At 50.7% G+C, this 25,253-nt stretch overlaps 1 protein-coding gene across 1 annotated transcript; it reads left to right on the forward strand.

The window, feature by feature from the left end:
• The first annotated feature begins 410 nt into the window (after positions 1 to 410).
• On the forward strand, positions 411 to 7,906 carry SLC35C1 (solute carrier family 35 member C1). The gene is made up of 3 exons (XM_052652679.1): positions 411 to 579; positions 1,543 to 2,069; positions 5,992 to 7,906. The coding sequence occupies exons 1-3, from the start codon at positions 482 to 484 to the stop codon at positions 6,549 to 6,551; spliced, it is 1,185 nt and encodes a 394-aa protein (XP_052508639.1). The 5' UTR covers positions 411 to 481; the 3' UTR covers positions 6,552 to 7,906.
• Positions 7,907 to 25,253: the final 17,347 nt, after the last annotated feature.

Genomic DNA, 25,253 nt, shown 5'->3' on the forward strand with positions numbered 1-25,253 from the left:
GGATAACTCGCAGCCAAGATTAGGCTGCGGCCTGGGTCGCCCTGCGGCCGACCCAATTCCACGTGGGGAGCTGGCTGGCGAGGCTGGCACGGCGCCCACGCCAGGGGCTGGGAGCAGGAAGTAATCTCCCGCGGGCCCGGCCCTGGGCGCGGCGCGGCAGGTGCAGCGCCAGGCGGCGTGGGCAGGCGGCCAGCGCAGAGGAGGTGAGCGCCGGGGTCGCCTCCCGGCTAGGGACAGCCAGCCCTGGGCCAGGAGCTTGCGGCTGGGTCCGGCCTGGGCAGGGTGGGGGGGCTTTCGGGGAGGGGGAGTGGGGTAATGCCTTGAGGGTTGGATCGGGCCACCCGGAGGGCCTCGAATCTGGGGTGGGGGCGTTGCTGGGGGGTAGGTTTCAGGCTCGGGAGAGGGCTGAGGGCTGTAAAAGTAGGGAGAAGGAGGCCATTGCAACAAGGTTTCGGAAGTGTGAGCGCGGCTAGGTGGAGGGATGCGGCGAGGCCACGGTTCTCTGGACCCCGGGGAACTCGGGGTGGCGCCAGGGCTCCGGGGACGCGGTCCTGCCCGGATGAGGGACAACATGGCCCTGTAAGTGAGCTGAGTCGGAGGGAGTTAAGCCTCTCGAGGAGATGGAGCAGGGAGGGAGGGCTTGCTGGAAGGGGGCCGAGGCTCTAGCACCCACAGGACCCTTCCGCGGCTACCGAGATCCAACACCCAGCACCACCAGCTGCGGGCGGGCAGCGCCCACGGGCTGCCAGGGGCCGCCGCGAGCCAGACTCGGAAGGCCAATTCTCCGAGGCTGTGGCTTTAAGGGAGATATCTGCGCGCTGGCTCTTTAAGGAGGGTGTTGGGGGCGTGTCAGGAAATGAGTCCTGGTCCCGCCTCTCCCGGGGGAGGGGCCTCGGATGTCTGGAGGCTTCGGGGCCGAGTGGAAGCCTGGAACCTGGGAAGACCGCGCGCTGTGGGCTTGTACCGGTCCAGTCCACTGCGGGTCCAGAAGACCCGGGCCCTGAGCGCCCCTGACCTCGCCTGCACCCTCTTTCCAAACTCCCCCGCACACCCTCCTTTCAGCTCCTTGCATGCCTCCCCCTTCTCGCCCTGCAAACCTTTTCTCTCCCATAGCAGCCCATGCCTGTTTCTCTCTGCACCTCTTCCTCACGCTGTCCCCCGCCCTTTTGAAGCCCCCTCGCCCTGCGTTTCTCTTGCTCCCTCTTTCTCCTTCCATTCCTGCCCTCCTTCACTTCCCGCTGGTTTCCTGCCTGCTCGGTTCCAGCCCCTTCTGCCCTAACTTGTCATTTCCGTCCAGCCTTAGCCTATCCGGCACCTTTCCCCTATCGTGTCTGATGAGCCCCCTGAGGGTGGGAGCAGGTGGTGGAGCTCACCCCAAATCAGAACTCTCCATCTGAGAGAAGAGTGGGAGGCCTCCAGGCCACCCGCCATGTGACAGTTGAGGACTTCAGCTTGCAGAAAGCAGATGTGAGCTCGCTGCCCTGTACTCCAGGAAATCAGTCTGGCTGTGAGCTGACCCAGCTCCTCTGCTACCATGAACAGGGCCTCTCTGAAGCGGTCAAAAATCCTGCACATGGCACTGATGGGGACTTCCGACCCCCCCGGAGAGGCAGAGGCCAGCCAGGAGAAGCCCTTTGTGCTGCGGGCACTGCAGATCGCCCTGGTCGTCTCTCTCTACTGGGTCACGTCCATCTCCATGGTGTTCCTTAACAAGTACCTGCTGGATAGCCCCTCCCTGCGGCTGGACACCCCCATCTTCGTCACCTTCTACCAGTGCCTGGTGACTGTGCTGCTGTGCAGGGGCCTCAGCTCCCTGGCCACCTGCTGCCCTGGTACCGTGGACTTCCCCACCCTGCATCTGGACCTCAAGGTGGCCCGCAGCGTCCTGCCCCTGTCGGTGGTCTTCATTGGCATGATCACCTTCAATAACCTCTGCCTCAAGTATGTGGGTGTGGCCTTCTACAACGTGGGTCGCTCGCTCACCACCGTCTTCAATGTGCTGCTCTCCTACCTGCTGCTCAAGCAAACCACCTCCTTCTATGCCCTGCTCACCTGCAGCGTCATCATCGGTGAGTGGCCAGCCAGGGACACAGGGAGTAGGGATTGGGGGAGGATGGGAGCTGAAACCCTAAAGAACAACCCTGTCAAACATCTTTGGGCTTTATCTGCCCCGGCTCCCTTGTTTTGACCATCATATGAAGAAGAGCCTGGGGTCCAGAGAGGGCAAGTAACTTTCTGGAGGTCACCCAGCAAGCTAGGGGCCTAATCAGGGTCCTTCAAACAAGATGGGATTACAATCTATACTTCACACAGGGAAAACCAAGGCACAGAGAGGTGAAGTGATTTGTCAAAGATCACATAGCTAGTAAGTGGTAGAGATGAGATCTGATCTGAAGTAATCTGGCTCCTTACACTTGACCACTGTACTCTATTGCTTCTCAAGAGTTCGAGTGTCCTGACTTCTCATCCAGTGCTCTTTCTAGAGGACATTGCATCTTTTAATAAATATATGTGTGCCATCATCCTCTGACCTTGCAGGCTTACAATAATGCCTGAGACGGTGGCAAGAGATATGCTTTGAGATTACTTAGCTGTCTTCCCAGACTTGACCCTCAGAAAATAAAAATTATTAATGGGGACATTGTGTTGATCATTTGCATACAGCATCTCCTATGTTCCCCAGAGGTTCCCTGAATGGTATTATCATCACCATGACCGACCACATACACACAAGGAAACTGACACCAGACAGGTTAAGTCACTTCCAAGGCCCCACAGCTAGGAAGTATCCAGCCTGGGATGGATTCTCAAACTGGCTGGCCCCCCAGGCCTGTATTTCTAATCACTCCGCTCTGTTCTTCTCCCCTAGAGCAGCAGCCCCCAGCCTTTACGGCGCCAGGGACCAGTTTCGTGGAAGACAGTTTTTCCACGGACTTGTGAGTGGGGGGATGGTTTCAGGATAATTCATGCCCATTACATTTATTGCACATTTTATTTCTAATCTAACGCTACCGTTGATCTGACAGGACATACTGGTCCACGGCCTGGAGGTTGGGGACCCTGCCCTAGAGGTTAGAACTGTGCCATCTAGTTCAGTAACCACTGACCACATGTGTCTATTTCCATTCAAATTCAGTGAAATTTTTAAAGTTCAGTTACTCAGTTGTGAGCTGATTCTGTAGCTGCATTTCAAGTGCTCAGTCACCACGTGTGGCCAGTGGCTGTTGTACTGAACGACACAGAGGGTAGATCATTACCATCATCACAAAGTGTTTCATTGCAGCCCGTTAGGTAGGAGCACCCCCAGCTTCCCACCCCCTCAGAGTCCTCCTGAGGCTCAGTCTTCCAGGAACATAATCTTTCTTTGAACCTGTTCAGGTTCTTCCTGGTTCTGCAGACTTCATCTTGGTTGACCTACATCGTCTTGGTTAGCATCTGAGTCCCCAGGCTGAGTTGCACCAGTGGTGGGGAGGGGCCCATCCCATGCCACCTGTCCTAGAAAATATTTTCCTCGTTGAGCCACTGTGGACCTAGGCCTGCCCAGTCTCAGTTCAAGGTGGGAGAGAGAAGGGCAGAGGTTGGAGTGAGGGCAGCTGCCGAGACCCCTGGCAGCTCTGTCTCAGCAGCTCCCATTTCCTCCCCCAGGGAGTTGGTATGGACTCCCAGGCCTCACTTAGACAAATGCCCCAGGGATCTCCACTTCAGCCCCACTGACCTTATGGAGTTGGGGGGTGTGAGGGGAAAGAGAGGGACTTCCTGATTGGCTAATTTACATGCAGGCTGGTGAAGTCTTTAGGGAAACTAGGCTCAAGTCCGAAAAGTAATCAGCAATCAGTGTAGTGGATGGTGAGACAGCTTCTGGGAAAGTGCATTCACGTCTGCTGCGGGACAGGCGCCCAGGAGGTAGTGCTGTCTGCTGGCCCAGCGCCTGGGCCTCCTCTCTGCAGTGTTGCCCCACCCCCCACCCCCTCCACCCCACCCCACCCCCGTCCTCCTTGTGAGGGAACCTGGGTCTCAGGGGACTCTCCAGGCCCCCTCCTCCTCCCATCCTTGTGCCCTCCCCCTCCCTTCCTTGGACTATATCATTCATTGCTCCCTCTTGGCTGAGATTCCCTCTAGGGTCTGGAATTTTAAAAGGGGCAGTCCCTCTTCTGGACTCAAAAGGTAACCAGCAGGAGGGCTGGGGGCCCTCTGGCTATGCCCCCAGAACCAGGCTGGGGGTACCTGTTTGCAAAGGTTCTGCTGAGAAAGAGAACACTGCCCACGTGCTTACAGCCCAGTCTTGTCTCCTCTGATCCTCAAGACCACCTCCAGAACAACCTATGTGCATTCACTCAGCAGATATTACTCACTGGCCAAGCATGCGCCAAGAGCTCTGGGGATGCAGATTCTGAAAAGGTAGACGCAGCTCCTACGCTTGCCTAGCAGTCAGGGAGTTATGCCGTGACTCGGACATAAAAGGTGCTGCAGAAACCCTGGCAGGGGTGGAGACGCTTGCCTAGCAGTCAGGGAGTTATGCCGTGACTCGGACATAAAAGGTGCTGCAGAAACCCTGGCAGGGGTGGAGACGGGGAGAGAGAAGACCCGGGAGGGAGGGTTCTAAGCCTGCGTTCCAGAGGAAGTACTAGATGGAGTAAGGAAGGAGTGAGGAGAGAACGTTCTAGGCAGAAGAAAAAACACGCATTTCTTCATGGCTGGGCCAGAGCAGGCTGTGCCCGTGAGGCTGCCCAAGTTAAGTGATCCCGGACTGTTTCCTGAGGGCTGTGGAGATGCCCAGAGAGGCTTTAAGCCAGGACAGGCCCCGAGCAGATCTGTTCTGTAGGAAGATCATGCTGGCTGCAAGGTAGAGAGTAGATTGATCGGAGTGGGAAGGTCAAGAACGTGAACCCAGATGTCTACAGCAGAAGGACATGGGAGCTCAGAGAATTTAAGTAGACTTTCCACGGGCCACCCAGCCTTTAAATGACAGAGCCCGATCGGAGTCCAGATCTCTGACACCAAAACCATGTGGCGGGAGATACAACGCGTATAAGATTTCGGCCCCTGCCTTCTGGGAAAGTGGAGTCTAAGCTAGAGAGACTGTACTGTCCCCATGGGCAGGTGCCTAGCAGCCCAGGGCAGGCAAGGGTCTTGAAGGAAAGCATAGGCAGGAGGAAGCCAGGAAGAGGTCTGGGTGCTGGGGGGTACCAGGAGAGTCTTCAGCCCTGGAGAGGCTGGCTTTGACCTTAAAGAATGAGTGGAATGTCCCAAGAAGGAGGGCATTTCTGGTTCAGAAAATGATCAAGGGTGCTGAACCCTGGTGTGAGAAGCAGGGAGATGAGGGTGGCCACTCAGGGTGATCGTGGCACGGAGATGGGGTTCGAGGGCCTGGGGAGCCCAGCATGCCAAGCTGAGGGTGGGCAGTGGGGTGCCGAGGAGGCTCCATGGGTAGGAGGTGTCACAAAATGATAGTCTCAGAAAGAGTAAGCAGCCCCAAAGACCTCGGGCCATAAGTGCTGCTCAGCAAGGTAGACTCCCAGCTCACAGACGGGGAGGCTGAGTGAGGCTCTGAGACCTCAAGTCACTCGCCCAGGGTCACCTCCACCACTGAGTGCTGTAGCCACACTCAACCTGCAGAACCCATTTCACACGTTGCTTTTGAGGGGGCCCCAGGCCAGCCCAGTCATCCAGTTACAGGGCTGTTCACGGCACCCTGTCCTGTTTTATGGACCTCAGTACAATTGCAATTGAAGAAGTAATTGGGAAAGGAGTCATTTTAATGGCTCTCTCCTCTGCCGGAATGCGAGCCCCATGAGGAAGGGTTCCTATCCTGGACTGACTCCCCCAGCCCTTGTGCGGTACTTTGCACATAGTGGAGACTTTGCACACCTTTCTTGCAGGAAGGGCGGGGGGATGGAATGGTGAGATCAGCATGACACAGTCTGTGAACTTGGGTGGCAAACTTCTCTGTCCTTCCTCCTCCCCATGCTCATTCCCCTCTCCCCGCTACAGGTGGCTTCTGGCTCGGAGTGGACCAGGAAGGCGCGGAGGGCACCCTGTCTTGGACGGGGACCCTCTTCGGTGTGCTCGCCAGCCTCTGCGTCTCGCTCAACGCCATCTACACCAAGAAGGTGCTCCCGGCGGTGGACGGCAGCATCTGGCGTCTGACCTTCTACAACAACGTCAACGCCTGCGTCCTCTTCCTGCCCCTGCTCCTGGTGCTGGGGGAGCTCCGGGCCCTCTTCACCTTCCCCCAGCTGGGCAGCGCCCACTTCTGGGGTATGATGACACTGGGCGGCCTGTTTGGCTTCGCCATCGGCTACGTGACAGGACTGCAGATCAAGTTCACCAGTCCCCTGACCCACAACGTGTCCGGTACAGCCAAAGCCTGTGCCCAGACGGTGCTGGCCGTCCTCTACTACGAGGAGGCCAAGAGCTTTCTCTGGTGGACGAGCAACATGATGGTGCTGGGGGGCTCTTCTGCTTATACCTGGGTCAGGGGCCAGGAGATGAAGAAGACACAGGAGGAGCCCCACCCCAGGGAGAACGAGAAGAGCAACATGGAGGTGTGAGCTTCTCCAGAGACCCAGGCACGGCCCAGCCCCCGGGGAGCATGCCCCTGAATGCAATGAAGGTGTCTCTCTGGACCCGGAGACTGTGGCCTTACAGACGTGACGGGAATCTGGTGGTTGAAATGAAACCGCCAGTGTTTCCCAGTGTCGTCAGAAAGTTGCCAAACCCGTCTCAACCCCCTTTCCTAGTTCCAGGGTTTTGTCCTCCCATAGGGAGGAGGGACGCCCCCGTGAGAAGAGCCAGTTAGGTTCTCTGGAGGAGCACCAGCTTGCAGGGAGCAGGACAAGGGCACGTGCCAGAGACTGTGCCCCCTTCCAGGGCCTTCTACCTCCACACGACCTTTGATGTTGCGAACAGGCCACAACCTTGAAGGGACAGCGTTGGCAAAGCCAGCCAGTCTTCACTTACACTCAGGGGAGATGGGGCTGTGACCACCCCACCAGACGCTTAGGGTTTGAGAAACCTCACCTCTTTGTGTCCCGGGCAGGTAGCATAGCTTTGACCCACACCCCCACCCCAAACCAACCTTCTTTTGGAAGAGAGCATGGGCTGGGCTGAGGGAGTAAATGGGCAAATGTTCCTTCTTCTCTGTGGTGAGACCAGCAGGTCCCATGAAAGGGGATGAAAGGTAGGCAGTACCCAAGCCTGGTCCTGGCACCTGCAAGGGCTGCTGGAAAATGGCCTGGGAATGGGCTGCATCATGGGAGAGCTCCCTGTCCCCCCGTCTGCACCCCATGTTTCCACTGTTTGAACATGGTACGTCCTTCACAGGCTCAGCAGGCTCAGTGACGCTCTCCCCCAGTCCCCAACACCAGTTTTCCCCACCTCGTTCCCCTGCCCCTAAGGGGCAGCTGCCACCTGGCACAGCTACCTGGCTCAGGGAACAGCCTCCCAGAAGTGGAGCCAGGGAGCCACTTTGGCTTCTGGGAACTGTGCCTCCCCAGGAGGTGCTGAGGGAGCAAGGGCCAGCTCAGAGCTTTCTACCTCAGCTGTGCCAGGCCCCCTCAAGATACAGTTCCTGTGGGGCTGGGGTGGTAACCTGATCTAGATGAAAGCATTCAGCTAACAATTGCAAACATCCCTGAGTTTAAGGCTGAAAGAATCTTCTCTTCCATTCATCCCCACCTTCCAGGCCTCAGGTGGCTTTCGTGACTCCTGTCCCTTCTTTTGGGTGTTTCATTCCACCCAGCTTTTGGGGGGTAACTCCTGATGTTTTCTGTCCCTGTAGCAAATGGCTGGGGAGAGTGGGTCTTCTCACCTCCCCTCTCTTCCTGTCCCTCCACCCTCCCAGGTGGTTTCTAATGAAGTTGGTGGGACTTTGATGCCCTGAATTGTGTGCGATTTAATTAAAAATTTAACTAAAACATCTTGTGTGTGTGCAGTGAGAAGGGACAGGCAGGGTCTGGATGGGACCTGTGAACTAAGGCCCAACCCTGCCATCTGCAAGCCTGGGTTCTAGCACAACAGTCTTTCTCAGAACCTGTTCTCCCTCCAGGCCAGGGGTTGATCCAAAGACCAAAGCTGCTTCCAGACCTCAAGTTTCCTATTTGGTAATTGTTGCCACTTTCTGGGTACTTGCCGGAGGCAAGACACTGCTGAGTGCTCTGTTCCATCGTTCATTTCCACAGCCCTCCCCAACACGCCTTGAGGTGGGCGCCATCAGTCATTCACCCATTTTACAGATGAGGACACTGAAGCTCAGGAAGGAGCATAGGAAGAAAGAGGCAGCAGTAGGAATCAGACAGAGTCTCTGCCTTCCGAGCACAGCTACTTAACCACAGTGCCCTTAAGTATACCCAGCATTTTTTGAGCACCTACTGCATGCCAGGCACTGGTGGTAGGACATACTGGTATGAGGACCCCAATCTGCTTCAAGGGACAAGACTATAAACACACGTTAAGGCTCCCGTAACAAATGCAGTATTGCTCTGAGATCTCAGAAGATAGAGAGACCACGTCTTCACAAGGGCCAGGGTTTTTGAATATTCCTGGGCAAGCAGGGGCTCCAGGAGCAGGGGTAGACTGACCAGGAAACAAGATTAAGCTGAGGAAAGAGTACATGGGGAGTGGTAAGAGGTTTTGTTTGGCGAGAGGGGTGTATAGAAAAGGAGAGTGGGTCATGGTGTGAACAGCCTTGAATGCAGTGGTCTGTCTGGTCTTGATTCTAATCAATTTTAAAGCCATCACCAGGTCCCTTAAACAGAGAAGGGACATAATCGTTTCTGCACCCTCTGTATAGTCAGAAGATTGAGACAACATTCTTCATGTTATGAGCCCTTTCTTGAACAAGATTCAAGAAAAATCTAAATAGTTTGAAAAAAATTCAGGCAGCCTCAATTCACAGGACACAACCCAACAGCCTACTGTCCAAGACCTCCACACAGAAAAGCACAAAGATGTACGGTGTCTGAGGATGGATTCGCGCCCACATGCAGCAGAACACCCCAGTTCTGATGCACATGAAGCCCAGGGAACAACCAGAGCCAGCCTTCCAGCATCCCAGATTCCCACAGTCAGCACCACCGCGCCCCCAGCTCGTCTCTATGGTATTTAAAGGAGCCAGGGCCATCCCCAGGAATGTTTCCCCTGCAAGAAGCAAAGGAAGTGTGCCTTCCCTGGCAAGTTCACAGTTCCCCTTCTCTTTGGTTCCCCTCCATACCTTTCTTTTAAACAAAGTATCTTGTTTATAACATAAAAATAAGATCACTTTTCCCTTTGATTCCAGTGGTAACAGGTTGCTAAGGGGATAATGTACATATCAAGGAGTTTATCTCCAAAATTTCCTCCAAGAAAAGGCCAGGAAGGCTTAAAGAGAACCATATACATGTCATATATACACATCTGACATCAACAAAGATACCCTGAAATAGTGGGAATACAACTTGGAAAAAAACAACAAAAAAAAATTTTTAATATGCCTCCAAAAAACAAGCATAAAATAGTTTGGTACAAAAAGGCAGAGATGTGGAAGTCAAGCTGCCCAGGAAAAAAACAGAAAGAAGAATGGTGGATGAAATGGAAAATTTAGGAACAGGAAGCTGATTCAACACTGACACACACTTTTCCAGACTGTATCACTCTTTACTTCTGTTTTTGCAGGGCACTTACTTGATCGGAAGTCTGGAGACCTGGGTTCCACTTCTTAGAAGTTAGGGGGCCTCAGACAAGTCTCCTAACCTTTTCCAGGCCTCACTTTTCTTGAGATATGGGGATAATCCTTGTCCATCCTGCCACACGAAATGGTTGTGAATCGATGCTCAGCATTGTTCTGAAAATACAGTGAGTTATTGTTCTTATCCGGAGAAGGCAATGGCAATCCCCTCCAGTACTCATAACCTGGAAAATCCCATGGACAGAGGAGCCTGGTAGGCTGCAGTCCATGGGGTTGCTAGGAGTCGGGCACTGAGCGACTTCCCTTTCACTTTTCACTTTCATGCACTGGAGAAGGAAATGGCAGCCCACTCCAGTGTTCTTGCCTGGAGAATCCCAGGGATGGGGAAACCTGGTGGGCTGTCATCTGTGGGGTCGCACAGAGTCGGACACAACTGAAGCGACTTAGCAGCAGCAGCAGGGCAGCTTGGGGTGCTGCAGTCCATGGGGTCGCAAAGAGTCGGATACGACTGAGTGACTGAAAGGAGATAACATGATGATTTAAGGAGTTGACATACATGAAATTTGGTTACTAGATGAGAAAACTGAGGTCTCCATAGGGTCACATGATAAGCCTGAGACACTAAGGACAAACTAAAGTGTGGTACTCAGTCCTCCTGGCCCCTCATCTGAAGATCCCATAGCTGCCTCACTGGACATAGGCCCTGCCCCCACCGCAAACCTTGGCTCCTGTGAGAGGGCTAAATTTAGGACCTGGAACCAGCTAAAGCGGGGACACCCGAGCCAGCTGCACTGAAGCAGCTGGCCCAGGTGTGCTGGGAGCTCAGATGAAGGGAGGCTGGGGGAGGGGGGAAGGGGGGAGGGGGCGGTGACTAGCGGGGCGGGGCGGGGGGCGGGGCGGGGGGCGGGGGGACTGCAGGGTATCGCTGAGGCCTGGTGGGGAGTGTACAGCTGTAGAGCTGGGAGCAAGTCTGAATGAGCCCCAGATCTCACAGACAAGCCTGAGGCTCAGAACGTGTGACTGACTTGCCCAAAGCTGCAGTGCGACGGGGCAGCACCCAGACCCCCTTCTCTCAAGCCAGTGCCCTTTCTGCTAAGCATCATCGATCGCCATTTTTTAAAAGTAATGACAGTCACCGTGACGATCATTATTGCTAGTATTTGTTAGATGCTCACCACATGCCGGGTGCTAATCTAAGCATATTACCCGTTAACATCTGACACCCGTTGACCCAGATTAACATCTGCAATAGGTGCTGTTTTGTTTTTCCTTTTTTAAGATGTGGAACTTTTTTTTTTTTGGTCGGGAGGCATATAGGATCTTAGCTCCCCAACCAGGGGTCAGACCCACACCTTCTGTGTTGAAAGGCGAAGTCTTAACCAGGACACCAGGGAAGCCCCTGCAGCTGGTACTATTAACAGCCCCCTTTCACAGATGAGGGAACCGAGGCCCAGAGAAGTTAGTATCCTGCCCCAAATCCCAGAGCTGGGTGACCTCTCTGTACAATGAGACTGAAAACACAGAGGGACCTGAGCCAAACCATATATGACAAGAGAACTCTGACCCACAGCTTTGGCAGCAGTCAGCCCTGGAAGCTAAACCGGTACCTCCAGTGACATGAGCCCAGAAGAGTCAGGATTTGGACAATGACAGCCTGTTTCCCTATTTTTGATACCCACGCCCTGCTTCCAACTAAGGACCAAGCAATCACACAGGACCCCCTCCCGCTTCTAATGAGCCCACCTCCACCTCTCTGATCCGTTTAATAGCTTCCTGAAGCATTCCCTTTCTCTAGAAAGCCTTCCCACTCCTCTGCCTGCCTTTGAATCTTTGCCATGCTACAAGTGATGGTGGCTGCCTCCGCTGCCATAGCAAGCTCAGAATAGATGGCCTGCTTGTTCTCATGTGGGTGGCTTTTGTCTACTTCTGTGACTCCCATTCACCATCAGCTTTCTGTCCAGGTACAGACTGGCTTGGGAAGGAGGAAATAGTCTCAGAGGAGCCCCAGGCAGGTGGAAGGATTTGGAAGGAGCCTGTGGGGTGAGGGTGGGGGCTGGGTAGGGGCAGCTGCACTTCTACCTGGTCTGCAGTCTGGCTCCCAGGCTGCTCTGTAGCCCCAGAGGGTTATATGATTTTCCATCCAGCTAGCGAGCCTCTCTCTGCTTCCTCCCCAGGTCACCATCCACAGGGTCCCTGCCTTACCTCACTTTTCATTCCCCTAGTCCTTATTGAGAGCACTATATGCAAGGCCTGAACTAGTCTCTTTACATCTGCATTCCAGGTACTCTGTGAGGCAAGATCATCTTTCCACTGCTTTTGAGATACCCTGGTCTTTAGTTCTGTGTCCAAAGTCATCTAATCCCCGACCCTCCATAACTTAGTTTCCTTGCCTATAAAACAGGGGGAAGGAGGCTAGATTAGATCAGTTCATCTAGGAAATTTGGGGAGCCCCCTTAAAGCAGAAGGGAGAACCAAGTGGGCCCCCCAGTCTCCACTCCAGGGCAGCCTCAGTTTCACACATTTACATACCGAGGGTGCAATTTAGGTTTAGTTATGCTCAAACAGTAAAGAATCTGCCCGCAATGTGGGAGACCTGGGTTTAATCCCTGCGTCGGGAAGATCCCCTGGAGCAGGGCATGGCAACCCACTCTAGTATTTTTGCCTGGAGAATTCCGTGGACAGAGGAGCCCGGCAGGCTACAGTCCATGGAGTCACAGAGCCGGACATCACTGAGCAACTAACACTATGGTCCACTATGCTCACAAGGGGGTAGGGGGCCTTCTGCATGTTACCCTGCTAATGGGGCCCCTAAGACTTCAGCAGAGAACATGAGAACACTCTGTGGCACATACAGTATTTTTGTGGACCCAGTACCAATCCCTGCTTCTTTGTCTTTGCTGCCATTGCCATAACTTTGATCCTTTTTCTCCTGAGACTTGCAGAGGGTAAAGAAGGCACTAAATCTTGATGAGTAAACATGAATCATGGTAATCCCAGTCTCCTGGTCTGTTATTAGTTAAAGTGGAATTGACTAAGAAGACGTGAAAAGTCTACTAGTGGCTAGTCCACTATTCGGAAACTTTCCTAACTCTTCAAAAGAGACACAAAACAGGAATGTTCCTGCTCTGGCTCTTGAGGGATCCTCAGCAAGATGGCTGGAGCTCTGGCAGCCATTTGGAATCATGAGAAGAGTCATTTTTAGGAAGTCTAGCCTACACACCGTCAGAGTGGAAAGATGGAGAGAACCTGGGTCCTTGGTGACATCACTGAGTGTTGGAATTAAGAAACTCAGGCACAATTTAAGCCTCTTTCAGTAGGCTTTCCCTTTGTAGCCAGAAGTATTTTAGCTGGCTTAGATCTCCTTTTCTGTTTTGTGGTTAACATGGTCCTGTCCTAAGCCTTAAGCACCCATGCCTAGAACAATGGGATGACGTAGCCCATCTGGGGCTTGAATTGAATTTCTCATCCAATAGCATCTGTCAGAGCATGCTCCTGGGCACCTGTCTGGTTCTAAACCTCCAAGCAACCCCCCTATCTTCTTTCCACTCTGCACTGTGATCCCTGGTCTGCTTCTAGCCTCTCCTCTCTCCATGGCTTTCCTCCTTCCCCTGTACCAAATTGGACTCGGCTCCCGAACCTCCACCCTCCCTTGTCTCCTGGACTTTCTGGTTGCTCTGTGTAACCACCAGCCCCATCCAGCCTGATCCCAAACTCTTGCCCTGATACCTGCTCATGTAGACCCAGGTTGTCCTGCCCCCTACCCCCAGAAAGGAAAATGAGACCCTGAGGACCCACACCTGACATACCCTTTAACAAACCCTGATTTAAAGCAGGGCCACTTTACATGGAATCTCAAATAGAAAGAAATGACTCAAAACGGTAGAGTCAATTCAACCACCACCCCCAGTGAACCAGTAGATCCTGGAGCCAGCCCAATCAATCCAACAAAGCTTGAGCTTCCTAATAGCATTGTGGTCATGGAGCTGAACCTGCACCCAAACCATACCTCCTTGATTTCAGCTCTCAGCTCCCAGCTCCCATGAAACTTGGTGGGATGGGGTCAACAGAGACAATCACAGACGTCCAGCTCTGTCCTAGAACCAAGAGCTCATATTCACCTGAGTTGGACTCTGCGAGAAGGTGAGGGGGCATGAAAAGAACATGAAGGTTGTCGCCTTCTCCAGAGGCCAGGCGAGCAACAGGCAACCGGGAGAAGCCAGGGTGGGAGTCAACAGGGTTAGTGGGACCTACAGCAGACTGGGGGCCAGCGAACCCAGCAAAGGGCCCCAAATTCCTAGTTTCCAAAACTAGTTTGCCCCTCTGACCATCAGTTTTCAACTTCTAGGCCATTGGACCTAAGTCGAAATCCCAGCTCTGCTCTCTGTGGGCTGGGCATCTTTACATGGGCAGGATAACATCTCTGCAGACTCAGTTTCCTGTCCACTTCCCAGCTGTGCAGCCATAGGCAATATGACTTGATATCCCTGAGCTTCTAATATGCAGAGCAAGGATGACAAAAATTCCTGCTCCAGAGGGCAACGCAGTGACTGGATCGGGTAATGCAGGTTGCATACTTAGCATGTTGTTTGCTATGTGAACAGCAGCTGTGACTGTCAGGTGGAAGCTCTCAGCAGAGAGATTTACAGGATTTTGTCCCTTCTGCCACACAGGCCTGTGGATTCAGCTCTGAGACCTGCCTAGAGCCGCCTGCTGGGTGGGAAAGAGCTGCCCTGGCCGGAGCTGGAGCTGCCAGGACCACCTTCATCTGCTAAATGGGTCTCTGCTTCTCCCTCCCACTGCAATCACAGGGAAGGTGAACCCCTATTTATCACAGAGGTGAACTCCCGATAAAAACAGCAATGAGGCCCGCCAGTCACACAAGGGAGGGAGGCGAGCTGGATGGGGATTGTGGTGGAATGGGGGGCTTCCCAGGCGGTGCGAGTGGTAAAGAACTCGCCTGTCAGTGCAGGAGACCCAAGAGACGTGGACTTGATCCCTGGGTCGGGAAGATCCCCTGGAGGAGGGCATGGCAACCCACTCCAGTATTCTTGCCTGGGGAACCCCGTGGACAGAGGAGCCTGGTAGGCTACAGTCCACAGGGTTGCAAAGAGTTGGACAGGACTGAGCGACTTAGCATGCACCACAGAGTTTCACACAGGGGACCCAGGACTCTGGGTCTATATGTTTGCTGTTTGGGAATGTGGGGCTATATTGCTAGAACCTCTATTTTGGCAAGAGGAGCTGGAAATCTGAATCTCTACATGCCATCTCCTGATTTGTTTAAACAGTAACTCAGGTTTATAAAATACTGTGTAGGCTGTGTGGCATGTACATCGACCAGATTCAGCCTCGGGCCACCATTTCACGCCCTTTTTCGTGGAATATAACTTCTTCTTCTCCCTTTTTAAAAAATATTCACTTATTTATTTGGCTTCACTGGCTCCCAGTCCCGGCATGCAAGATCTTTAACTGTGACATGGGAACTCTTAGTTTTGGCCTGTGAGACCTTAGTTTCCCAACCAGGGATGGAACCCAGGCCCCCTGCATTGAGAGCATGAAGTCTTACCCACTGGCCCACCAGGGAAGACCCAGAATCTGCCTTCTTTGGTGGCCTTGTCATACCTGTGGAAACTTAAGTAGGACACAGAAGTGAAAGGAAATTTGCTCAGTTGTGTCTGACTCTTTGCAACCGCATGAACTATACAGTCCATGGAATTCTTCAGGCCGGAGTGGGTAGCCTTTCCCTCCTCCAGGGGATCTTCCCGACCCAGGGGTTGAAACCAGGTCTCCCGCTTTGCAAGTAGATTCTTTATCAGCTGAGCACAAGGGGAGCCGTAGGACACAGAACCAGCTGGCAAAGGTGGCAGGATCTCTCTGAACCAGAGCTGATGGGGACTGTTGCTCTGGAAGGTGCCAGCTGAAAATGCCCTTCTTTTGCTACCTCCCCAGAAGAGAAACTTCCTGCAGGGAATCAGTCTCTGTTTCCAGCATTTTCCAGCAGCCATAAGGAGAAACAACACTTACAGTCTTTTAAACATTTTATTGCCTCTCTTCACTCTGTTCTTGAAATGCGCAGAAATGCAGGAGCAGGCCTGTGGGGGTTTCTGTGATCACTGTTGCTACTGCAGATACTAAGAATAGTTCACAGAACAGTAATCATCACAAAGCCTTCTATTCCTGCAAGGAATGTTTGTATATGGTTGCAGTTTATTTTGAGAGAGTGAATTCTATCCCATCTACCTCCTCCAGAAATTCCTCAAGGCTTATAATCATGTTAATAGAAGGTGCAAATGGCAGCCACTGTTGGGTGTTCACCCATAACCCTCTCTCCTAGACCAAAGAGCCCCCATTTTGTTCAAGTGTCAGGTGGCCTGTTGCTTTCCCTAGGCCAGCCTCTTCCAGACCCCAGGGGTGAATCGTGATTGATCTAAATTATATCAGATTGGCCAGGGCAAAGCCATGCATACAATCCTGGCCGATGAGACCTGAGGGAGGTCTTCTGGTGGAGCTTCCCTGAAGACTTTCCTCCATCTTACAAAGGAGTAGGAGGAAGCCTTCTGTAGGGTGAGTGGAGCTGCTGTAGCTATTTTGCCGCCTTGAGGGAATCAGCTAACACCTGAGGACAAGTGAGCAGAAACATAGAGGGAACCTGGGTCCTTGACCAGGGGCTTATTTATTTAGCATCTAATCTTTAATTCTTCAGATTACTTCCCTGGTGGCTCAGATGGTAAAGCGTCTGTCTACAATGCTGAAGACCCGGGTTCGAGCCCTGGGTTGGGAAGATCCCCTGGAGAAGGAAATGGCAATCCACTCTAGTACTATTGCCTGGAAAATCCCATAGACAGAGGAGCCTGGTAGGCTACAGTCTATGGGGTCGTAAGTGGTCAATGCTCCCACCCACCTCCGGACCTTTGTATATGCTGTTTCCTTACCCATAACACTGTTTTTCCCTCCTCCACACGTCTCAGATCTCAGCGCAAACATTGTCCAATAAAAACAAATCAGGACGTAGCTAGGAAGAGACATTCACTAGAAAGAAAGCCTACTGCAACAGACAGAACACACCCGTCTCAGAAATCCGTGAGCATCTCAAGATCAGGCCAAGAAAGGTTTTTCTTTTCTAGGATAAAGGAGGAGGCAAGCAGGATCTTTGGAGGGAAGCCAAACAAGCCGTGGAAAATGACAAGTGGGATCTGGTAAGAAAATCTCCTGGCTGTGGTCAGCTGATTCCCAGGAGACGCTGACAGGGGAGGCACATTCTACTCTTTCGGTGCTTGCTCAGGTCTGGGGCAAGCAGAGTCCAGCGGAAAGGGAGAAGCCTCACTAAAATATGGTCAGGATGACACCGAGCAGGGCCCTGTGGGGCTCCTGGGCATAAAGCCTCTCTGTGTTCTGAATTTCTCTGATTACAGGAAACACCCTCCATTCAGCCTCTGAGACCTTCCCCTGAGTTCCAATCAGTTCAGTTCAGTCACAGTCGTGTCCGACTCTCTGCGACCCCATGAATCGCAGCACGCCAGGCCTCCCTGTCCATCACCAACTCCCAGAGTTCACTCAGACTCACGTCCATCAAGTCCATGATGCCATCCAGCCATCTCATCCTCTGTCTCCTCCTGCCCCCAGTCCCTCCCAGCATCAGGGTCCTTTCTAATGAGTCAACTCTGCACATGAGGTGGCCCTAACTACAAATTAGATGATATGTGCTTATACATGAGTTTATACTATATCTTACTCCCCTAGGTGGATTACAAAAATACATATAGTAAGATAAAGTCAAGGTAAGTAAGAAAATCAGAGAGGATTTGGATAAAGGATGAAAAATAATAAGCTGAAGCCTGGAACCAATTGACCACATATATTTTATGTTGAGAAATTCCAAACACTTGCTCTACGTGGTCCTCAAAATTAGCTGAGCCATGGGGCAGCCAACTCAAAGGAAGCCATACGATCAACTACAAAATTCATGGCTTAACAGAGCCTCAATTCATCCTATTCTCTGTCCAAAGGAAAATTATCTCATGGGTCTTATAAAGAAAACATTGAATAATGTTGTGAACATTACTGTCCTCAACAAGTTCGTTTTAAAGTAATTACAGTTTTGTTTCTTATCAAATCATGTCTTATAAACTTCCTCAACATTGGTTGAAGAGTATAATTTCAAACTAAACACTGTGGTGAGTCCCAAAGGATGGGTCCTGCTTTTGCTTATCTGATTTCAAGCACTAATTTCATACTCTGCAGAAAAGGGTATGTATGAGCTGCTCTCCTTTCAGTTCAGTTTAGTTCAGTCGCTCAGTCATGTTCGACTCTTTGCGACCCCATGAATGCATCACGCCAGGCCTCCCTGTCCATCACCAACTCCCAGAGTTCACTCAGACTCACGTCCATTGAGTTGGTGATGCCATCCAGCCATCTCATTCTCTGTCGTCCCCTTCTCCTCCTGCCCTCAATCCCTCCCAGCATCAGAGTCTTTTCCAATCAGTCAACTCTTCGCATGAGGTGGCCAAAGTACTGGAGTTTCAGCTTTAGCATCATTCCTTCCAAAGAAATCCCAGGGCTGATCTCCTTCAGAATGGACTGGTTGGATCTCCTTGCAGTCCAAGGGACTCTCAAGAGTCTTCTCCAACACCACAGTTCAAAAGCATCAATTCTTTGGTGCTCAGCCTTCTTCACAGTCCAACTCTCACATCCATACATGACCACAGGAAAAACCATAGCCTTGACTAGACGGACCTTAGTCGGCAAAGTAATGTCTCTGCTTTTGAATATGCCATCTAGGTTGGTCATAACTTTTCTTCCAAGGAGTAAGCGTCTTTTAATTTCATGGCTGCAGTCACCATCTGCAGTGATTTTGGAGCCCCCCAAAATAAAGTCTGACACTGTTTCTACTGTTTCCCCATTTATTTCCCGTGAAGTGATGGGACCAGATGCCATGATCTTTGTTTTCTGAGTGTTGAGCTTTAAGCCAACTTCTTCGCTCTCTTTCACTTTCATCAAGAGGCTTTTTAGCTCCTCTTCACTTTCTGCCATAAGGGTGGTGTCATCTGCATATCTGAGGTGATTGATATTTCTCCCGGCAATCTTGATTCCAGCTTGTGTTTCTTCCAGTCCAGCGTTTCTCATGATGTACTCTGCATTTAAGTTAAATAAGCATGGTGACAATATACAGACTTGATGTACTCCTTTTCCTATTTGGAACAAGTCTGTTGTTCCATGTCCAGTTCTAACTGTTGCTTCCTGACCTGCATACAGATTTCTCAAGAGGCAGGTCAGGTGGTCTGATATGCCCATCTCTTTCAGAATTTTCCACAGTTTATTGTGATCCACACAGTCCAAGGCCTTGGCATAGTCAATAAAGCAGAAATAGATGTTTTTCTGAAACTCTCTTGCTTTTTCCATGATCCAGCAGATGTTGGCAGTTTGATCTCTGGTTCCTCTGCCTTTTCTAAAACCAGCTTGAACATCAGGGAGTTCATGGTTCACGTATTGCTGAAGCCTGGCTTGGAGAATTTTGAGCATTACTTTATTAGCATGTGAGATGAATGCAATTGTGCGGTAGTTTGAGCATTCTTTGGCATTGCCTTTCTTTGGGATTGGAATGAAAACTGACCTTTTCCAGTCCTGTGGCCACTGCTGAGTTTTCCACATTTGCTGGCATATTGAGTGCAGCACTTTCACAGGATCATCTTTCAGGATTTGAAATAGCTCAACTGGAATTCCATCACCTCCACTAGTTTTGTTTGTAGTGATGCTTTCTAAGGCCCACTTGACTTCACATTCCAAGATGTCTGGCTCTAGATTAGTGATCACATCATCATGATTATATGGGTCATGAAGATCTTTTTTTGTACAGTTCTTCCATGTATTCTTGCCACCTCTTCTTAATATCTTCTGCTTCTGTTAGGTCCAGACCATTTCTGTCCTTTATGGAGCCCATCTTTGCATGAAATGTTCCCTGGGTATCTCTAATTGATCTCTAGTCTTTCCCATTCTGTTCTTTTCCTCTATTTCTTTGCATTGATCGCTGAAGAAGGCTTTCTTATCTCTTCTTGCTATTCTTTGGAACTCTGCATTCAGATGCTTATATCTTTCCTTTTCTCCTTTGCTTTTCGCCTCTCTTCTTTTCACAGCTATTTGAAAGGCCTCCCCAGATAGCCATTTTGCTTTTTTGCATTTCTTTTCCATGGGGATGGTCTTGATCCCTGTCTCCTATACAATGTCACGAACCTCCGTCCATAGTTCATCAGGCACTCTGTCTATCAGATCTAGGCCCTTAAATCTATTTCTCACTCCACTGTATAATCATAAGGTTATGGGCAGATTCAATTAGGGAAGGGAGGGGACACAAGACCAGGGAGAAACAAACCGTCAAGAGCAGCCTTGGGCCAAGCTCCTGTTTCCCCAGCAACAGATACACACAACAAGTACATGTTAGTGGCTCGGTCTTGTGACTCTTTTCGACCCCGTGGACTGTAGCCCACCAGGTTCCTCTGTCCATGGAATTTTCCAGGCAAGAATACTGGAGTGGGTTGCCGTTTCCTCCTCCAGGTGATCTTCCCTACCCAGGGATCGAACCCAGGTCTCCTGCACGGCAGCCAGCTTGTTTACCGTCTGACCACCAGGGACGCCCCCCAACACACAACAGCATCACTGAGCTCTTTTCCCTGAAACCCCCTCTAGGTGGGAGATGTTAACGATTAAGGATGGTTTGCTGCCCACAAGCATGTAGACCCCAGACCAGTTGGACCTGAATGTAGGACATGATGCTGACTCCTACTTACCTCACCACTGACCCCTTGGAAGAATATCCACAAGCTGATCATGCCCTCTTTGAACAACTACTATAAAACTTCTCACTATCTTCCTCCTTCTCCTGCCTTCAATCTTTCCCAGCATCAGCGGCTTTTCCACTGAGTCAGTTCTTCGCATCAGGTGGCCAAAGTATTAGAGTTTCAGCTTCAGGATCAGTCCTTCCAATGAATATTCAGGGTTGATTTCCTTTAGGATGGACTGGACGGATCTCCTTGCAAGAGTCTTTTCTCAAGAGTCTCTCAAGAGTCTTTTCGAACACCACAGTTGAAAAGCATCAAGAAAAAGAGACGACAGAAGATGAGATGGTTGGATGGCATCACTGACTCGATGGGCATGAGTTTGAATAAGCTCCGGGAGTTGGTGATGGACAGGGAAGTCTGGCGTGCTGCAGTCCATGGGGTCGCAAAGAGTCGGACATGACTGAGCAACTGAACTGAACTGAACTATCTTCCCCAAGTGGGGACACACAGTTTTGAGGGCATTAACCCTCTGTAGCCCCCTTTTCCTGGCAAAGCAATAAAGCTACCCTTTTCTACTTGAACCAGAACTCTGTCTGCGAGATTCGATTCGGTACGGTGTACAGAGAAGCTGAGTTTTCAGCATCAAAGACAGATTGGATGGTAAGAAGCGGGCATCTGGGAACACCTGGTCCATGCTGATTTCTCAGAAAAGCCATCCTTTATTCACCCAACATGGACCCTGGAGTCAGACTGCCTGGATTTAAACCCCAGCTCTGCCACCACCTAGCTCTGCAACCTTGCAGGGGTTCCTTAATCTTTCTGTGCCTTGGTTTCCTCACCTGCAAAATGGTGATTGAAAAAAAAAAAAGGTCATGGGGATCAAATGAGTTGAGCAGGTCCCTGGCACAGGTAAGTGCTTCAGAAACGATAAGCGATAAGATCCTACCCTCGGCATTTCTGCCTTAGCGCTCTCTCCCCCACTTGACTGTCAAGTCCTTGACAGCAGGCATGGGGGTCTCCCTTGCTCACAACTGAATCCTCAATACTGGTTAAGAGGCTATTACAGAGAAGGCTCCTAATACATATTTTTTAAGTGCATTCCAGCATGGGGGAGGTGGGGAAAGGTGAGAGTGCATTCAACCTGCTGACAGGCAATGGCAGGTAGAACCTCTGCCCTGACAGAGCTTTCATTGTTCCCCCACCGGGAAGGCGGCGCAGTGTCTGTACACACCTCTCCCCTTAGTTTCCAGTACATTGTTCAGGGCCCCAAGGGGCCAGTGTTCAGGTCACCTATCTTGCTAAGCAGATTGGCCTTCTGCTCCCAGGCAATGAGGATTTTCCTTGCACTGTGTTTCTTTGCTTTTTTTGACCCAGGGTTCTTGGCATCAATTTCTCCTCATTTGGTTTTTTCTCTTTGGGTGCCTTTATCAGTTTAGATGCTAGAAAACCCAACTCAAAGAGCCTAAATCCAGAGTTGACAAACTTTTTCTGTAAAAGGCTGGATAGCAACTGTTTTGGGCTTTTCAGGCCATAGTTTCTGTAGCAATTCTGCCTTAGTAGCTCAAAGCAGCCATCAAGCATATATTTTTTTAAAAATGAATGGGACTGTGTTGTAACAAAATTTTATTTACAAAACAGGTAGCAATGGAGGAAGCTCAAAAATATAAAGCTAAATGAAAGAAGCCAGGTATGAGAGACCACATCATGTTGATACCACCGATATGAAATATCCAGAACAGGCACTTCTCTAGAGACATAAAATAGATTAGTGACTGCCTAGAACTGAGGGTGGAAGTGAGAGAACGGAGAGGTAACTGCTAATGGGTATGGGGGGGGTTGGTCTTCTGGAGTCAGGAAATGGTTCCAAAATTAGACTATGGTGATAGTTGTACAATTCTGTACATATGCTTCAACATAAAGCATTGAACTGCACACTTAAATGGGTACTATTTTAGGTAGGTAAATTCTATCTCAATAAAGCTGCTTAAGGGGAAGAGTACTTTGATGTTCATGGCATCATTATTCACAATATCCAAAAGGTAGAAATATCTCAAGAGTTCACAGACAGGTGAATGGGTAAACAAAAGTGGAATATATACACAGTGGAATAGTATGGTTAGATAGCATCACAGACTCGGTGGAAAAGAATTTGAGCAAATTCCAGGAGATAGTGGAGGACAGAGGAGTCTGGCATGCTGCAGTCTATGAGGTCACAAAGAATCAGACACGACTTAGCAACTGAACAACATCAATAGAAAGAAATGAGGTACTGATACACGCTACAACATGGATAAACCTTGAAAACATTGTGCGAAGTGAAATTAAGACACAAATATTGTATGGTTCCACATATGTGCTTCTGTTCCTGAACGAGGTTAAGCTTGCTGCCCGATGTGGCACGCCAAGCCAAATGCTGAGACACAGAGGTTTGCAGCAAAGAAAGGGTTTATTCCCAGGCAGCCCAGATGGTAGAGAATCTGCCTGCAATGCAGGAGATCCAGGTTCGATCCCTGGGTCAGGAAGATCCCCTGGAGAAGGGAATGGCAACCCTCTCCAGTATTCTTGCCTGGAGAATTCCCTGGGCAGACCATGGGATTGCAAAGAATTGGACACGAATGAGTGACTAACACTTTCACTTTCACTTCAGCCAAGCAAGGAGACAGGAGGACAAATCTCACACCTGCCTCCCCAAAGGCAAGGGGCTTGGGATAGTCACAGGGTTAAGAAGAAAGTTGGCCTTAGTTGTGGGGAAAGGTGATTGAAGGAAGGGAAAAGATGAAGTAATCCGTGTTCTGCTCAGGCATATCGAGTTACAAGTTGCCTCATCGGATTTCAAAAAAGGAGGCGCTCAGCGTGGATCTGAGGATGGCATTTTGGGCCCTCCATAATGTCAAAGGGTGTTTATCCAACACCTGCAGAGGCCCAATCTTAGTGTCGTTGGTTCCAAACAACTGAGCTCAAAGAAGACACAGTTGACTTCAAGTTCCTGGAAAACAACATGGGCAAATCTCTAATCATTTAGGCCGAGTGAAGCTTGGAGCGTATGTAGCTTGCAACAAAATAATTAAAGCGGGCTTGCTCAAAATAATTAAGGCAGGCTACCGGTTGCGGGGGATTTAGTAAGCTGTGTGACTAGCTCAAGGACGTCTGTTAGTCACCAGTTTCTGTTAACCTTACAGGACATGGTTTCAACGTGGGGCTTTTTAACCCTATGGGTCACCGTATCCGGGCCCCCATTTGGGCCAGGTTTTTGGATCAACCTTTACGACTGCTCCCTCTGCCCCTCAGGCCTTCACCCCCTGGTTTGGCCATGCTCCACTGAGGGTGATTTTACCCCTCCAGGAACATCTGGGAACATCCCACTCTTTCCTGACACTCATGCGTGGCAGGCCTTTTGAAAACCACATTGACCCATCTAGCTATCCCTGGTGTGAGGACCAGCCTTAGGACCGTTATTCATTTCCTTGGGTTAGGTTCAAACCCTGGCTCTGCCACTGGGTGACCTTGGACAAATGACTTAACCTCTGTGAGGCCCCCACCTCCACTTCTGTAGAGAAGAGGTAAAACCAACTTTTTTTTTACAAATATATGTACATACTATATATACATACTATATACATACTATATAATATATATAATATATGTACATAATATATATACATACTATAAAGAAAGCTGAGCACCAAAGAACTGATGCTTTTGAACTGTGAGATTGGAGAAGACTCTTGAGAGTCCCTTGGGCGGCAGGGAGATCCAACCAGTTCATCCTAAAGAAAATCAGTCCTGAATATTCATTGAAAGGACTGATGCTGAGGCTGAAACTCCAGTACTTTGGCCACCTGATGGGAAGAACTGACTCATGGAAAAGCCCCTGATGCTGGGAAAGATTGAAGGGAGGAGGAGAAGGGGACGACAGACTCAATAAACATGAGTTTGAGCAAGCTCCGTGAGTTGGTGATGGACAGGGAAGCCTGGCGTGCTGTAGTCCACAGGGTTGCAAAGAGCTGGACATGACTGAGCTACTGAACTGAACTGAACTGTACTTACATATTTTGCTTAGTAGAGAAACTGGCACAGGACAAGCTCAATGCATTATGAAGAGCTCTAATTAGTGCTGATTTCCCCCACATATGCCCTAAGCCAGAATTCGAGGCTGCGCAGTGTTGGGTTCCTCTGTCTTCCCCTCCCCCAGCCAGTGTTACCAAGCCCCAGGACGCCTTCTCCTGAGCTGGGGTCGTGGTGGGACTGGAAGAGGTACTGGGAAACGCGATGCTGGCAGGCCTAGCTCCGGCTCGGTGTGATTTGGTTGTTTTCGCCTGGCTTGACAAAGGGACCTCAGAACCTCGGGTACCCAGCATGCCCCAGCCATGCCTTAAAGCAGCTTCTTCCGGTCTGTGATTCAGGCAGGATCACCAGCATCTTAGCTGCCTGTGCACCATCCAAAATGCAGATTTCCAGGCATCACCCCAGACTCCCCTGAGTCATACTCTACATGGAATCTGCATTTTGAACACCTAGGAACACTCTGATTTGAGAACCTCCACTAGAGAGGCTGGAATCACATCACATTTCTAGCCCCACCGGACTGTTGGCAGGTGTGGGAAGAGCTGTTAATACACTCTGTCTTATAAAAGGAGGCTGGGTGGGGTTGCAGGGCTTCTAAGAGTAACATGGGAGGGAAACAGGGGACACCTTAGTCCCCAGCTCTGGATACTAAGCCCCTCACCACTTGGTAACAGGACGGGAGCATGTTCCTTTTGAATGAGAACTAAGCAAAGTCATTGTCCTTGTCATTTTTTAAGTTAGTTTGTTAACAT

The sequence above is a fragment of the Budorcas taxicolor genome, chromosome 15 (genome assembly GCF_023091745.1).
Source record: "Budorcas taxicolor isolate Tak-1 chromosome 15, Takin1.1, whole genome shotgun sequence".
Taxonomy (NCBI): domain Eukaryota; kingdom Metazoa; phylum Chordata; class Mammalia; order Artiodactyla; family Bovidae; genus Budorcas; species Budorcas taxicolor.

Bases quoted from the DNA above. Each gene is read 5' to 3' on its own strand.
- SLC35C1 (XM_052652679.1), top strand. From the start codon at position 482: ATGCGGCGAGGCCACGGTTCTCTGGACCCCGGGGAACTCGGGGTGGCG. The intron at 580-1,542 runs GTAAGTGAGCTG...TACCATGAACAG, and splicing joins ATGAGGGACAACATGGCCCT to GGCCTCTCTGAAGCGGTCAA. The intron at 2,070-5,991 runs GTGAGTGGCCAG...TCCCCGCTACAG, and splicing joins CACCTGCAGCGTCATCATCG to GTGGCTTCTGGCTCGGAGTG.